At 35.9% G+C, this 14,881-nt stretch overlaps 1 protein-coding gene across 1 annotated transcript in view; it reads right to left on the bottom strand.

Annotated features, from left to right (window-relative positions):
- SNRK (SNF related kinase) overlaps positions 1–10,326 on the bottom strand; it is a 29,176-nt gene extending 18,850 nt beyond the window's left edge. Inside the window, exons 1-2 of the mRNA XM_026842356.1 lie at positions 10,226–10,326; positions 8,181–8,874 (exon numbers count right to left, since the gene is read on the bottom strand). Coding sequence (XP_026698157.1) covers positions 8,181–8,769 — 589 coding nt within the window. The 5' untranslated portion in view covers positions 8,770–8,874; positions 10,226–10,326. The remainder of the gene's footprint in view (positions 1–8,180; positions 8,875–10,225) is intronic.
- Between the last annotated feature and the right edge of the window lie 4,555 nt (positions 10,327–14,881).

Here is a 14,881-nt window from a genome sequence, read left to right as displayed (position 1 = left end):
AGGCTGATAACTCACAAGGGTAACAGTGGTAAGCACGTTTCTTACAAATTAAAATTTAAGATCCTATTCATAGCATAGGCTATGGAAAACAGAATGAACATTCAGATTTATAGCATAGCTTCACATAATTGTCTGAAGAATTAAACAGTTTAAGAGTAAAACTTCATGACAAGTCAAACACTGCAGAAAATGAGACTTCTATCAGAAATAGTGATGTAAAATTACATACTACAGTATAAAAGGATAAAAGCTGGTATCATACTACTGAATTGTTTGAATGGTGCCCATTATATTGTTGATATACTTGTGCTTCAAAAGAACAAGAAAATTATTTCCACACCCATTTAAGCCAAAAAGCTTTAAAAAGTTGCATCACTTGCATAAAAAGTCAGTAGCAAGATAGTATAGAATAACTGTGTTAATGATTTCAGCATTTCTGTGTATCACAAGTATTTTTACTCTGCCATGTGCACAGACTGCTGGCAAATCTGGAAGATGCTCAAAATGGACCAATTGTAAAATTTGAAGATGATGAGTAAAAAACAAAGATTACTTTTTCATAGATACAAGATTTCTACCTGATGGAACTATTCTTCCATTCCTCAACTTTTAATGAAAAAGGCCTTGAATAAAGTTGTGTACTGATCTCTAGTTTTCAGAGGTGCCACCGTCTGTTAATTCAACTTTTTTATCTTTGTAAAGTGGGATATATTTTTCCCTTGCAGAAGGCTGAGTAAGCGATCATCCGCTATCAATGCTAACATTTTCAAAATTAACAGGCAGAACTGGGTTTTCTCCTTGTTTTAAAGCACTACAAATCCAATTAAAATTACCATAAGAATAAACAGAGAAGAGAATTAGAAGTCTTTTCCTTCCCCATCCCTCCAAAAAAGAGCATAAATAGCAAATGGCATTTAGCAAATTATTTTCATAATTAGCTTATCTGTCTGATGAAACAGTCTGTTCTATATATGTTATTTTATTTGACTAAGACATAATCATCAGTAACTAGTCTTATCTTTGGAAGCAATTCTTATTTTCATTCACTCTCGTAACTAGTACTTACTTTTTCCTGAAGACAATATAGCATGGGGTTTGCTGGCTGCATAAAACTATTAAAATACAGACAAGAAACTCGTTCTTTACTTTTTAGTAAATACTGCATCTCAAATTTCAGTAAGGGTATTTTAACAAAAATCACCAACATTGAAAGGTCTTATTGAAAACATGCCACTGCCTTTATTCCAAAATAGCCTGTTATACTCCGATTCATCAATTCTGCATTTAGAAATGCATTCTTTCTCTTCTGGTTTCCATTGCTTAGCCACATCTCAGAAGTTACTGAATCTACATTAAAAACACAAACCCAACATTTTCAGTGTGAATTTCAATACTACTACTCCAGAAAATAATTAGCCAGGATAAAACCCAATATTAATTAGTTAAATGTAGAAGGATGTTTTTCTCTGTATAAAACATGTTCTCAAAATCAGTGAACATATCAAAGTCTATACAGCACGTACAGCTTATATACCTGTTTCACTGCAATGTTTGGGGGTTTTCTTGTATATAAATACTAAAGTCAATTTGCTCCTGGTATGTAAGAAATCCTTCATATTTTCTGATCCACTATCTTTTCCTACAGGTTTTAGCTGTACAATGTACAATTTGTACTTTATTTATAAAAATTAAGATCTTAGTACAGCTTTACGCATGAATGCAAAACTTGAGCATCTGGTTTATAACTAAGTAGTACACCACTGATTTAGGTCCCACCAGATCTGTGTTGCCAAATTAGTCAGCCTTGGGCTGAACATAAGTAATCTGAATATTTGTTTGCAAGATACATGAAATCAAGCTGCCTGGCTGCCGAGATGTATTTATCATAATGTAATCTTACTGCACAACAGCAGTTTGAAATATTATGAAAACAGTTCTCCCATGAACACAGGGAGGTGACCAAGAAACATCCTTATACTTAAGCTACAGTTTAGCTGATGTGGTAGTAATTGAAGACTATCTTAGCTTCTCTGTAGTTTCATTTGGATAAATTATTCTTTGCTTCACCCAGCAGTTTACTGACTTGTGCATAAAGTAATCCAGAATAGAACACAAATTATACTTCATAAATATTAGGCAGCACATTTACTGAGAAGTCATTAAGGATCACAGACTCTCGCCCTTCATTACAGCCCCATCGCATCATAACTTCACTTCTGAATACAAGGCTCTGATACCTGGACCATAACACCCTCAGTTTGAGGCATTAAAAGTATTTTCTTGTCAGTAAAGTAGATTGAGGGGTGGAAAGTCAGAATCAAAGGATAGCATTTTACATAAAAACTCGACTTCCCCTTCCATTAAAAATAAATTTTACTACCTGCATACAAATTGCCACAGAACATTAAAAAAATTTTGTTAACCTGACATGAATATCTTCAAGACTGAAACTTTCTAAAAGTATTCCACAACAAATTCCTTACATTTGCCCTTTCTAAAAAGTACAAAAAGGTCCTTTTGATAATTTTTCAAATTTGACTCAGTTTTTCCAGCAGTGAGATACACAGCACAGCAGGAAGAAGGTAGAAAAGCGTGGCCACTAACACAAGTACACAGGAGGAGAGCAGCACAGAAATTCACAAGGTATTCACATCAATTCCTTCTGTTTTGCTTCAAAAAGCATTTGAGGGTGAAAAGTAGAGCACACAATTCTCCTAAAAATGCACTGGCAGTAATACTTGATGAATTTCAATCAAATGAGTTTCTCTTACATGGAAGGTGAAGATAAGTGAGCTAGGCTGAGTTGATCTAACCCAAACTAGCTAACACAAAGGAGGTGTAGGTCCTGCCACCTTCCCCCAGAACTGTAGTCAAAGCTGCATGCTCCCTTCACCTCCTTTGCACCAGCTCTTCCACTCAATGCAAAGGGAACAGCTCTGCTAACCCAGCAGAAGTTAAGCCTAAAGAAAAACTAACAGTTTTCAGTCAACTTAGCTGATGAAGTAAGTTCATCAAATGGTCAGCCATGCAACAGAGTACAGCACATGAGAAGAGGCAGCTCTGCACTGACACAAGCAAAACAGAAGGGGAAGAACTCTTACACTGGAAGCAGCTACATGTTACCACTTTCAGCTTTCTTACATCTTCAAGTTCATTCTATAAGTATAATTCTTCTAAAGTATTGCAATACAACATTAAAAAGGGATATTTTCAAGACAAAAAAAATCAGCAAAAACCTTCTGTAGGACTTCTTGCTTTTAATTTCTGTCAAATTTGGGTATAATCTGATTTTGAGCATACTGAAACTCCAAATGTTGTTAGGTATGATAAATGATTCAATAGTGTACATGGTTTGCAAGTATCTTACCCTTTTTTTTTTTTTTTAACTCAAGTCTGTCAAATCTTATATTCAGCATTTTTATATTGTAAAAGGTCACTGTACATACCCACTGGCCATTATGCTTACATTAGTCACTCAGTTTGTGAATAAAGTACTGTTCACATGCAGAAACATCAAACCTAGCTCCACAGAGGCCAGACAGGGTCATTGGGGCTACTTAGCTACACTCAAGCACCAGGTAAACATGACTGAAGGTTTGAAAGACCACGTGCACTCCAGCACCACTATATGCAAGTAAGAAGCCCTTAGAAATGCTTGAAGCAAAAAGGAAACAAAAGAATTTAGAATCATTCCTACAAAGTATCGTCATCCCAAGAAAGCAAAAGGTATGTATGACAAATTCTCCATTTCCCTTAATAACCAAAAATGTGTGACTAGATAATCAATACATACGTTCATTATTATTTTACCACACTGACAGAAGATATCCAGGTCTGAGTTGTGCAAGAAAGCCATCATCTAACTACTAAAGCAATGGACGTTATCCAAGTGGTTGGCCTCTGTAGCTTCCAAGAAGGCAGCAAGTTGGATTTGGACTACAAACTGACAGTTGAATAGCACTTAGCTACAGTAATATTCCTGTTAGTCATATTTTTTATGAGGAACATCTTGCCACCATTCTCTTGGCGCTGCTGTGACGACAGACTGCAATGCTAATTGTGATGGTACCTACAATATTATTTGTGTATTACAGTACCATTCTAGAGGCCTGTGCTCAACTGTTCTAAATAGACAGTCCCAACCTCACAATCCGTATTTGCCCATCTCTCATCCCCAGAAGGATGACTTTACTCTGCAAATGTTTGCATGCATCTGTGAAATCACATCAGAATACCCAACTACAATAATAAAAGCCTATCAGAAGTGTCAATGTCTTCCAGAATTATTGTAGCCTACACAGCACTTAATACTTTGTAGAGATGCCAAGTAGTTAAAATAGAACTTGCTCTCCTCTGAAAAAATCAACTGATCTGAAAAACTGTAATTAAACTTTATCACCTAGGAAAGAGGTAATTTATATTTATTTAATGATCCGATCTCTGTTGATGCTAGTAGAGCAAAAGGAAAAGTATTACCAGAAGCATGCTCTATTCGTTCTCATCTGTAGCTATCTGCTTTGGAATACTGCTGGAGTTCACTGGATTACACCACCGCTCTAGACAGCACTCACTCTGATCTAAAATATGTCCATTTGATTTACGTAATGAACCTATGTGCAACAACAGTCCCTCTCACTTTCCTCTGACTAGAACAAATTTTAATTAAGTGGGAAAAAAACATGGGAAACTACAAGCAACAGAACTTCTCATTATCTAACTCAGTCAGCTTTTTGAAAAGCCCTGGGAACATATGATCATTGCCTAATATTCCTCTTGCATCATTTTAACTACAGCCTTAAACACAAAAGGAAATGAGAGACCTAAATTAACTAGTTTCTTTTCAAGTGTGAAAACTTTTAAGTAGCATCACAAAGGGGAGATTAATCCCTAAACTAGCTGAAACAGTTACGTTTTCAAAGAGCAAGCTTTTTCATGATATTTATTAAGCATATAACTTAATAAAAGACTTGCCCTGAATATTTCAGCTCTGTAGCAAGGAAGTGTAGACGCTGTTCCTTTATATACTTATTCTAGTATCATTCGTACGACATCAGAAAAAATATATGTCTGTGACAAAGTTCTTTGGCAAAAAAAACCCATCATATACCTTGATCAATTTTTCTTGTAATGTTTTTTGCAAATAATTTTCCATAAATGAAAACAGGTGTGGGGTTTTTGAAATATATTGAATGCAAATATACCTTAACATGCACAGAATGTAAACTGGGCAATCCTTTTTAATTTGGCATTTTAGTATATTAAGTTGGTTTTCAAGTGGTCAGATGCTCACAAAGGGGCAGGACCATGTAGCTGCACTGGAGAAAGCATGACCTCCTTTCTCCTAAGCAACTAGCTTTTGGTTCAGCTATAATGTAATTCCTTCCAAACTGGCAAAAAAATCTTTGCCATTGTCAGTCATTATTATTGCAATATTAATAGCCCTATTCAGGCAACAGCTGAATGAGTTCACAGCACTTCACCACTATTTCAGGATATATATACCTTGAACATTACAGGCATCAAAATGTAACTGATGTAATTTCTCTTCTTTTGAAAATGTCTACCTCTGAATCTATACATACTTCTAGTCCACAAGTATGACCTCATCTTAGCATGGAAGTTTATCTTTAAAGGTTAAGAAAGGCTTGCACAAGCTGATTTCTCAGTTGCATAATTATATGGTTAGTGATAAATTTCCTAAACGTAGAATCTTAAAAGAATATATGCTTAAGACTCCCTTTGGTGGAAAGGAGGGATTTAAAGAATTCCCTAATATTTTTTTCCTTTCTCACAATCTTTGCATTTAAAATACACAAATAAGTCATCTTTAGAAACCTTACATAGTATATTTGACCTTTTTACCCAGTTAGAAAAGGAAAATCCAGACTCTTCAAGGTCATTATCTTACTGGCAACTCATAGTAAATTTTGATATTTTTATTCTTTAACTATTGTTCTGAGAGTACTTTAGAAAATGTTTAGTGCATTACAAAGTGATGAAAACTGTGCTACTAAAGAAGTTAGGATACAAGTACTGCAATCTGTCAACTAGAAGTTTTAGTATCCAGTAACTGAGACAGTACACTGGGGAGTAAGTAAGCAAAAACTAACCATTGATGTGTATTTAAATATTCTCAGAAATGGAACTGAACTAGCATCCTTAAACATCAGCTAGAAGAAATTAATTTTCTTCTAGTTCTTCTACTGTTCACATCAATCCACTCTATATTAGCCAGATTTTCCTCTATGAATCCATTCAAACTTTTTTTTTTTCCAAGTACTACTTGGAAGTTTACCTACCTAATTGCTTACAAAGTCCTCTAAAAAACATTTTGTGTGATGCCACCATTCCTCCACTTATTAAGAGGTCCAAAGTACACTTCGTTAACTATATAATTCAGTTTGGACCACCTGGTCATAATCCCTCCTAATGCTACCTTCCCCCCAGCCCTTAATCCCCATACACCTTTCTTCTAAGATTCTTCAGTTGGGCAGCAGTATCAAAACTTCATTTTTTGCTGATCCTCCAAAATTTGACTGCTACTCCACTTTTCAAGAAATATTTCACATAAGACACTGTGTAGAATATTTAATAAATGCACTTTTCCATCTAGTTTTTGAGGCCACTGCAATCAGTAACACTCATGCTTCAGGAAATTCAAAATAGAGACATAGAAGAACACAAAAGAACTCAGGAGTTAGGATCTCTAGTTTGCCACTAATAAAACCAAAACCAACTCATCTAAAACATTTGACTCTAAATAGAAATCATTTTGTCAAACATCACTGTAGCATCAACATGTATTTGCAAAACCACAAATAGCACAGACATCTAAAATTCCTAATTATAGCACACTTGAGAAAATACTTTCAAGTCCAGAAAACCCACAGTAAAATATCTGTTCAAAATTAGAAGCCATGAAGTGGCATTCAAATGTTTAAGCAAAGACTATAAGACCTACTAGCTAAAAATATTTATATTAAAAATAATGCAAGAATTTTAGTTCAACTGTGTGCCAGAATATCATGTCAGCATACAAAATTAGTTGATTGTTTACCTCAGGTACATTAGCAAAAAATTGGACAAGTCAGTCTTAATTTAAACCATCAGTACAGCCACTACTATAACCATAGCAAAACAGAGACATGTACACAGTCCTAATGGGTGTTATTAAGACAGTAAAAAGTGTCAGATACTGGACACACAAGAACAAGAGGCATGTTGACTACAATAAGCTATTTCTGAAGCATCATTTAGAATTATATGTACCTACATTTGTTGGAGAAGTATTAAGTTCTACTTCAACGATACAAGCAATCTGTATGACTACAGGTCATTATTCAGTGATTCTATGAACATTTACAGCTTTTTTAAAAAAAAAACCAACAAACTCTAAATTACTTCTAATAGCATATGCAGTAGACCTAACAGATATAGAGAATTGCCTAGCACACCCCACTTTCCAGCTAGAAACATGAAGACTGATTTACACATTACTATTTCTCTTACTTTTTAAACAATTAGGAGCAACTGAGAACTTACCTCCTACTTTCAGTTCTCAGAAAAGAAAAAGGCAGAGAAGGGGAAGAGGGAGTTAAAGCTTTCCTTTATTTCCTGTCTCCTCTTTTGATAGCCAAGTTAGTACTTACTAAAAATGGATTCCTACCACCTTGAAGCAGAACATGTAAGCAGCATGAGCTCACAATGACATTCTTATATGGCTGAAATGAGTGGGAAAAAACCCCACTGGTTTGGGTTGGTTTTTTTTTTTGCAGGGGGTGGGGGGGAGTGGGTTGGGAAGGGGTTGGAGGGTGGTGATGTTAAAAATATTTTTAAAACTGGCACTTTCCTGAAAAGGGGATGGGTCCTCTATCAAAGCAAGTACAAATATACACATTGCATTCACTTTACTATTAATAGAGAAGTTAATTACAATGTATACAATTGCATAACTTCATACAAAAGGAACTTTTAAGCATTTTTGAGAATGTTTGAGTTTCTCCTTCAAACAGAGCTGCTCTGGCATTAATTCATCCAATAACTAACTCATCCAGGTTATAATACTATTAGTTGCCAATTAGCTGACTTCCACATATGGCACTATCTTGAAACAGAAAACAGTGGTACAACATCATGGTATTTAAAGTTTAAATTACTGGTTGAATTCAAAGAGGACATACCCACTGCTGGTGCATCATATTCATCCCCAAGTAAAATTTCAGGAGCAGAATATGCAAGAGATCCACAGCTTGTGGTGAGCTTCTTTCCAGGCTGAAATTTGTTGCTGAAGCCAAAATCAGTCAATTTCACAAGTCCTTGTTTTTCAAAGAAGACAACATTCTCTGGTTTTAGGTCTCTATGAACTACATGAAGTTTATGGCAGTAGGATATAGCATGAACTATTTGAGCAAAATATTTTTTTGCCAGATCCTCATTCAGACCTTCTTCATGTTTCATGATGTAATCAAACATATCTCCTCCATCACCTAGCTCTAAGATAAGATAAAGCTTAGTCTGGGTGTCAATCACTTCATACAGCCGTACTATATTGGGATGCTGCACTAGTTTCATGCATCTAACTTCTTGAAAGAGATGTCCAGTGGCTAGAGTGTCCAGTTTGGTCTTGTCAATTACTTTTACTGCTACTTTTTCACCTGTAAAGACATGCCGAGCAAGTTTAACCACAGCAAAATGGCCTCTGCCCAAAGTTTTATCCAAGTCATACAATCCTGCAATTTTTCCATCATATCCTCGTTTGAAGCCTGCCATTCTGTTTCAGAAGATGGAATTATATTTAAGCTCTTTGGAAATGTGATCTTTTCATATAAGAGTATCTGATGCAAATAAATAATCCATTGTCACTGCCAAGCATACCTAAAAATAAAGAGACAATATTATGTATTTGTATAAAAATTAGCAAAATTATTACCCTGTAAATCTCCTTGAGTTAAATGGGCACATTACTACAGATTACTTATGAAATTCTTCAGGGGTTTTTGCAAAGGGTTTGATAAGCCATGCTATAGCGACCAACAGATTTTGGAAATCACATTATCAGTAAGCTCAAAGAAAGTGAATTTCAACAGCGCAATAATTATAATTTCTCTGAAAAATTGGCGGTGTTCATGTTCTTGAGTTAGAAACCCTGCAAGCAACACTTGAAGAAGTTAGTGTTATAAGGACTCTTAAAACTGGCAAAGGCGAAATCTGTAATTTTTCTAGCTACGCTGGAAATCAGCTGGGCAGCACAGAATATTGACAAGAGGAACACGCTTTATTTATCTTTTTTTGGCATCTTTCTTCATGTTACAGCATGATACAGCTCTAATACAAAGTTCTGATGGCAGGACTTTGGACATTTACCTTATCCCTTTTAACAACACCCTGTTTAGCAAAGCTCAGACTGACATACGAGACTTAATTTTGTTACTCTAATTAGTTTGAGCATTATCAATCCATACTGTAACAACAACAAATGAACAAAGCTTTACAGGCTAAAATGAAACATTTGGGTTGGATGTACTCTTAGTGCTAAATAAAATGTCTTGTTAAATATTTTGACTCGAGTTATAAAAACTGGTGATAAAAAGTTTGCATGTAGGCTGCATATGTTCAACGGTCCTGGGAATGAGTCAGGAGAAGGGGAAGAAGAGTGGGAAGGAAGGGGAGAGAACTCAAGAGTTCAGCTTATTTGTGTTGAACTCCTGCCTACCATTTAATTTGGCATTTAAGCAAAGAAGATCCAACTTACAAAACACACATATTCAAACCTGCTTTTGAAGGCCTTATGTCCCATTGCCTTTTTTTCACACAGAGCCTTCCAAAAACTTTTCCTGCATCTTTAACTTAGATTGAGGTTTAAATAAAAATATGTAGCTATCAAAAAGCTAACCATTTCTCCCACTTTGAGTGCAAAGTAGATTGAAATATGAAAATTAGATGGCTTATTGCCAACGCCATAAAATACAGAAAACATGGCTCTTTAGAATATATTTTCACAGTTTCAAAACTGAACTTCAAAAAGAAAATCTCTGAAAAGGAAGCTGGCAAACAAACAGCCCCTTACATAAGTTATTCTCAAGTCAAAATGTAAGCATTAGATTAAAAACACTCCCTGCTAAACGAGTTATTTCACAGGCAGTGAAACTAATGAACCTGGTTTCATATGGATTCAATTACAAGGTTGGGGGTCCTGTGGGGATTCTCTGATGTTTAACAAGCTCACCTTACTGCTTCTCTCAGCTGGAGCCATGGTATATAACCTCTTCTCTATCCAGCTGTCTACTTCCACAAAGTCCGTGGGAATTCAGTTTGTGACCTCCAGCCCTGTAAAATTTGAATGAAATCAATCAACTTCTGAAACTTCATAACTTAGACAAGGAACAGGATCAGTGTAACAACCATATAAACATTGAGGTTTGGTTTTTTTGTTTTTCTTTAAAGATAATAAATCAAGCTTTAAAAAAAACTTCATTGGGTTTTGTGTTACTGTACCCTTTCATTCTGCTACTAAACACTATGCCTCAAATGCTCTTCCAGAAACCAGTCCACTTCACTAGAAGATGCCACCGTATCAAACTTGGGGTTGACACATCTGCTTCCCAGCACATCCCGTACTGCTTATCTTAGAATACTTCCCCTACCACTTCCAATTAACCATGTAATACCATCCCACCCTTATTCCAGAAAGTACAAAACTAGATTACAGCATGCTAAATTAAAACAAATGCCCCTGTCAAACACTCTCCTACCTGGTAAGTAACCATTAGAGGACGCATAAAGAAGAACATAGTACAACGGCAAACGTAACAATAAATAATGAAACTCTCCTTATCTTTAAGAGATTCAAAAACTTCTTTACATCACAGAGCAGTGGTTTGTATTTAATAATGCTTGATGGATTCCACCACACCCCTCCCTGTGAAACTGGGCAGGTCCTTTATTAAAGCATGTGAATTTTTAGTATCAAGAACATCCTGCAACAAGGAGATTAATAGCTTAACTATGTGCTGTGAGAAGAACCACTTCCTCTTGTTTTTAATCTCCTAATAATTTGTGCATCTTCTCATTTACCGTCTGTTCCAAAACAAGAACTATCACACTCTATTTACCTTGCCTCAAGCAACTCACAGTTCTAGCTTCATCCCTTCCTAGCTTCAGTTCAATCTTGTTCAAATCCTAGTCTGTCACTCCTTTTACAGAGGTTATTCCACAAACTTTAGCATTCTTTTCACCTTACTCCACACATTTTCTGCTTTGTTCTATACTACTTTTAGGCCAATCTGGGTTTTTTGTACTACTACGAAGCATTGACAATGTTTCCATGTAATGCTTTATTATAGTTGGATAATGTTCCATCATACTGACCTAACCCCCAAAATGCAGGCTAATGAAAAATAGTCTGTGTACATATATAAATGACCTATGAAGCAGTAGGGGAGATATTAACCAGCTGTGCCCCATATTGTGTCACTCCAGTCTCAATCCTAAAAGGATTGCAGGCATTTAAAAAACAAAAAACCCACTCCACACAAACACACTTTATAGAACTGGTGTCTCCACAGCCCCCTAATCATTCTTCACTACTTTTAGATTAAAGAAATAAAATTTGAAAAAAGAGCACACAAGCTTGAAGACAACTTTTTAACTGCCACTAGGACATCACTCCCCCTTACAAATTGTTTTACCCATAATGCATCCTACAGTCAATACCTTATGCTAAACTACTTAACAGTTTTGGAACCCTTAAACTTAAAAAACCATAAAATTTGTGTCAAAAACACAGACAGTCATTCCCTGTGCAATTGAAGTTACCAGCAATACAAACTCCAGTACTCAAGTTTTTACAGGCCATTTCCTTCTTGAATATTAAGTCAAACCTCAAGATTTACATCTCTATTCACACAAATTCATCACATCCTACAAATCTGGCCTAGATTATGAAACACCCTTACTCTCTAAGGAGGAGAGATGGCTTCAAGAGAGATTTTCTATTAAGTCTTGCAAAAAACAACACCTGCAGACAAGATAGAGTTTTCTCAGAGCATGGCAAAACCAAAGTTTTGTTACTGAAAGAGGTAAGGAAGATGGAAGTAAAAAGCCTCACTCCATTTTGATTTAGCTTTTCTTCCTTAAATTCAACAAGGTTCTATCCCTAGCAGAACAAAAGGGAGGAAGCAAACCCAGCCAGACGTAACAGAATGTAACTTGACTGAATTTAAGTAATTACAACACTCAGCAGTAAGTGAAGATTTATACTAATTATTTTGTTCAGTTAACACATTTGCAACACATCTTTGTATAAGCTCAACCAGTGATTTATCTCGAAATGATAGAAGACACGTAAACATCTACTGGTCAACCAAACTCCAGCAAAAATCAGTTACTCTTAAACCATGGAAATAATACATCAGACAGCAATCAACAGAATGAAAGGTTACAGAAATGGAAGATAAACTACACTAAGTAAAACATCGCATCCCCATTAGCAGTTTAACAAAGCCTCCACAATAACACAACTAACTTTCTGTGGGTTTAAAAACGAATCTTTAGAGACAAAGCTCCCACAGCTAAACACAAGGATGCTAGACACATACATGGTTTGAAGTGAACATACCAAAATTAGTAGTTGTTCAATGGTAGGAAAGGGATGCAAAACTATTGTAGTGCACAGAGATACAAACCTTGATTACAATTTCAATAGGCTACCTAAAGGATCACAGTTGCTATGCCAATATTTTTTAGAGAAGTAGTTTCTTTTTCGCAGATTCTCTCTAAAGTAAGAAAGCAGAATTTTGAAAGCACTTAAGGATCAGCTAACAATGCAGTTTCACAAGGTACCAGCTTTCCAGCTGAAGCCTCTTTGTGACCTTTTCTTTGCAGTTGTCTCCTTAGTTATATCAGTTAAACTTCTGTGCCTAACTTTAAATGGAATCACCCAAAACATCCACATTTAACACATCTACTATCACCAGCTCCAAAACAGGGTTAGTTTTAATGACAGATTATTTCAGTGATCCAGTTTACAATGTGACCTCTTGAACATTTCTACCAAATGAAGGAGCTGCAAACTGCAGCATGTGACAATCAAAATTTCTATCAGCCATAACTGGCCAGCAAGCCAAACCACAGCCTGAGGAAAAGCATTTAAGAGAAAATTTATCACAGAAAATCTTTAGATAAGGTGAATGAAAAGAAACACAGGTAATGTCCTTTATAAGTTCATTTTTCAGCATTAGAGAGTTTGAGTTTTCTAGCTGGTGAGCTTACTAAACCATTAGCAGCATTTAAACCACGTGGCTAGTTATGCAGTTTTCCCTAACTATACCAGAATTCAGCTACACCCCCACTACTCATTTTATGCAATGTAGACATTTACCAGTAAATAGATTCGGAACAGATCTTTCCTTCCATAGAAGCTCATATATCCTATCCCACAAAACACTTGCAAACAGCCTCTGTAATGGAGATCTGCAGAAGCTGTTTTGTAATATCACATGCATCCTATTAAGAAGCTTAACAACAGTACTGTGATTCAACCATCTCTAAAAGATGGATGAATAGATCTCTTAATAGATCTGTTCAGAAAAACAGCATGTTTCAGAGACCCTAGCTTTTTTTCATGCAATTCATCCTGTCCAAAAAGTTTCACTAGATTATCTATTACATGTAAGACCAGCCTAGTTCATCTTACCTTAATGTGTGTTTGAGCTTCTTACTTTAGAAAGTGAAGATTCAAGGTCCCATTTCAACAAAGGGTTACAATACCATCAATGCAAAAACTCCCCTGCATTATCGAGCTAACAGACATGAAAGCTGAAGTAAGCTTCTGGGGACTGGTCCATCCACAGACAGCTAACTTCCCATCTCCCTTCGCAATAAATGGAGATTCACTCAACACAGATAAGAGTCTATGATAAAGCAAATTGTACCCTAAAGCAGATAGCTAAATAGATCAAATGAATCATTTCTTAAAAGCATATGTTTTCATTTTCTGTAACAGGAGTTTAGCATGCCTAGTTCAGTGGATACACACATTATAGACATCCACAAGATAAATTTTTACCCTGTTTCTCCTTTTGCTCTCTTTTGTCTCTTTATACTATGTATTTACTACATAATTATGTTGAGAGTGAGATTGATGTTACTAGTCTTCCTAGAAGCCATAAACTGAAATTTGACATAAACTGATCAGAGATCCAGAAGCTTTTTTTTTACTCTGATAGCAATTTGTACAAATCATTAGAATCTGAGAGCAAACTGAAGGAAATACCAACTCAGTATACACACTGCACAAGTATAATTTTTCATATTTTTTCAATATTTCCTACCAATTTTTATCTACCATCCTACTACTAGACACCTTCACAGCCTAATGCATAAGCCTTTAAAAACTGCCTATCTTTCTTACTGTATGAGCCACTACTTAAACGTGATGATGTTAACACCTTCACCAGTGCGTCGATCTGCTTTGCCCAGAAGGTTTTCAATCACCTTTCTTTTTATATAAGGAAGAGTCAACAGGCTAGAAACAGGTACAAAGTGTTGCAATAGCAAAGTGTGAAGAACGTGCACACTTAATGCATACCACATGCTCTGAAAACTAGTCATGACTCAATTCCTCCAGAGTATCTGAAACTTTTTAAGCCTCATACTACCCAATATTCCTTGAATATTCAAGACTCAATATGAGACTTAAGATCCCAAGGACCTGTATTTTCCTTCTGTTTCCACATACAGGTGTCACAGCAATGCCCTTCCTCCTCCACCTTCCTATGACCCAAGCCTTCACAACTATCAAAGGTACTCAGTACTCAAAGAACCGACACTAATCTATACTTGCCCTACAGCCAAACTTTGCAGATGCGGCATTGGGGGGGGG

The sequence above is a fragment of the Athene cunicularia genome (genome assembly GCF_003259725.1).
Source record: "Athene cunicularia isolate RWA chromosome 2 unlocalized genomic scaffold, athCun1 chr2_part1, whole genome shotgun sequence".
NCBI classification, from domain to species: domain Eukaryota; kingdom Metazoa; phylum Chordata; class Aves; order Strigiformes; family Strigidae; genus Athene; species Athene cunicularia.
Note: the sequence above shows the minus strand (reverse complement) of the source record. Positions and strands in the feature narration are given on the sequence as shown.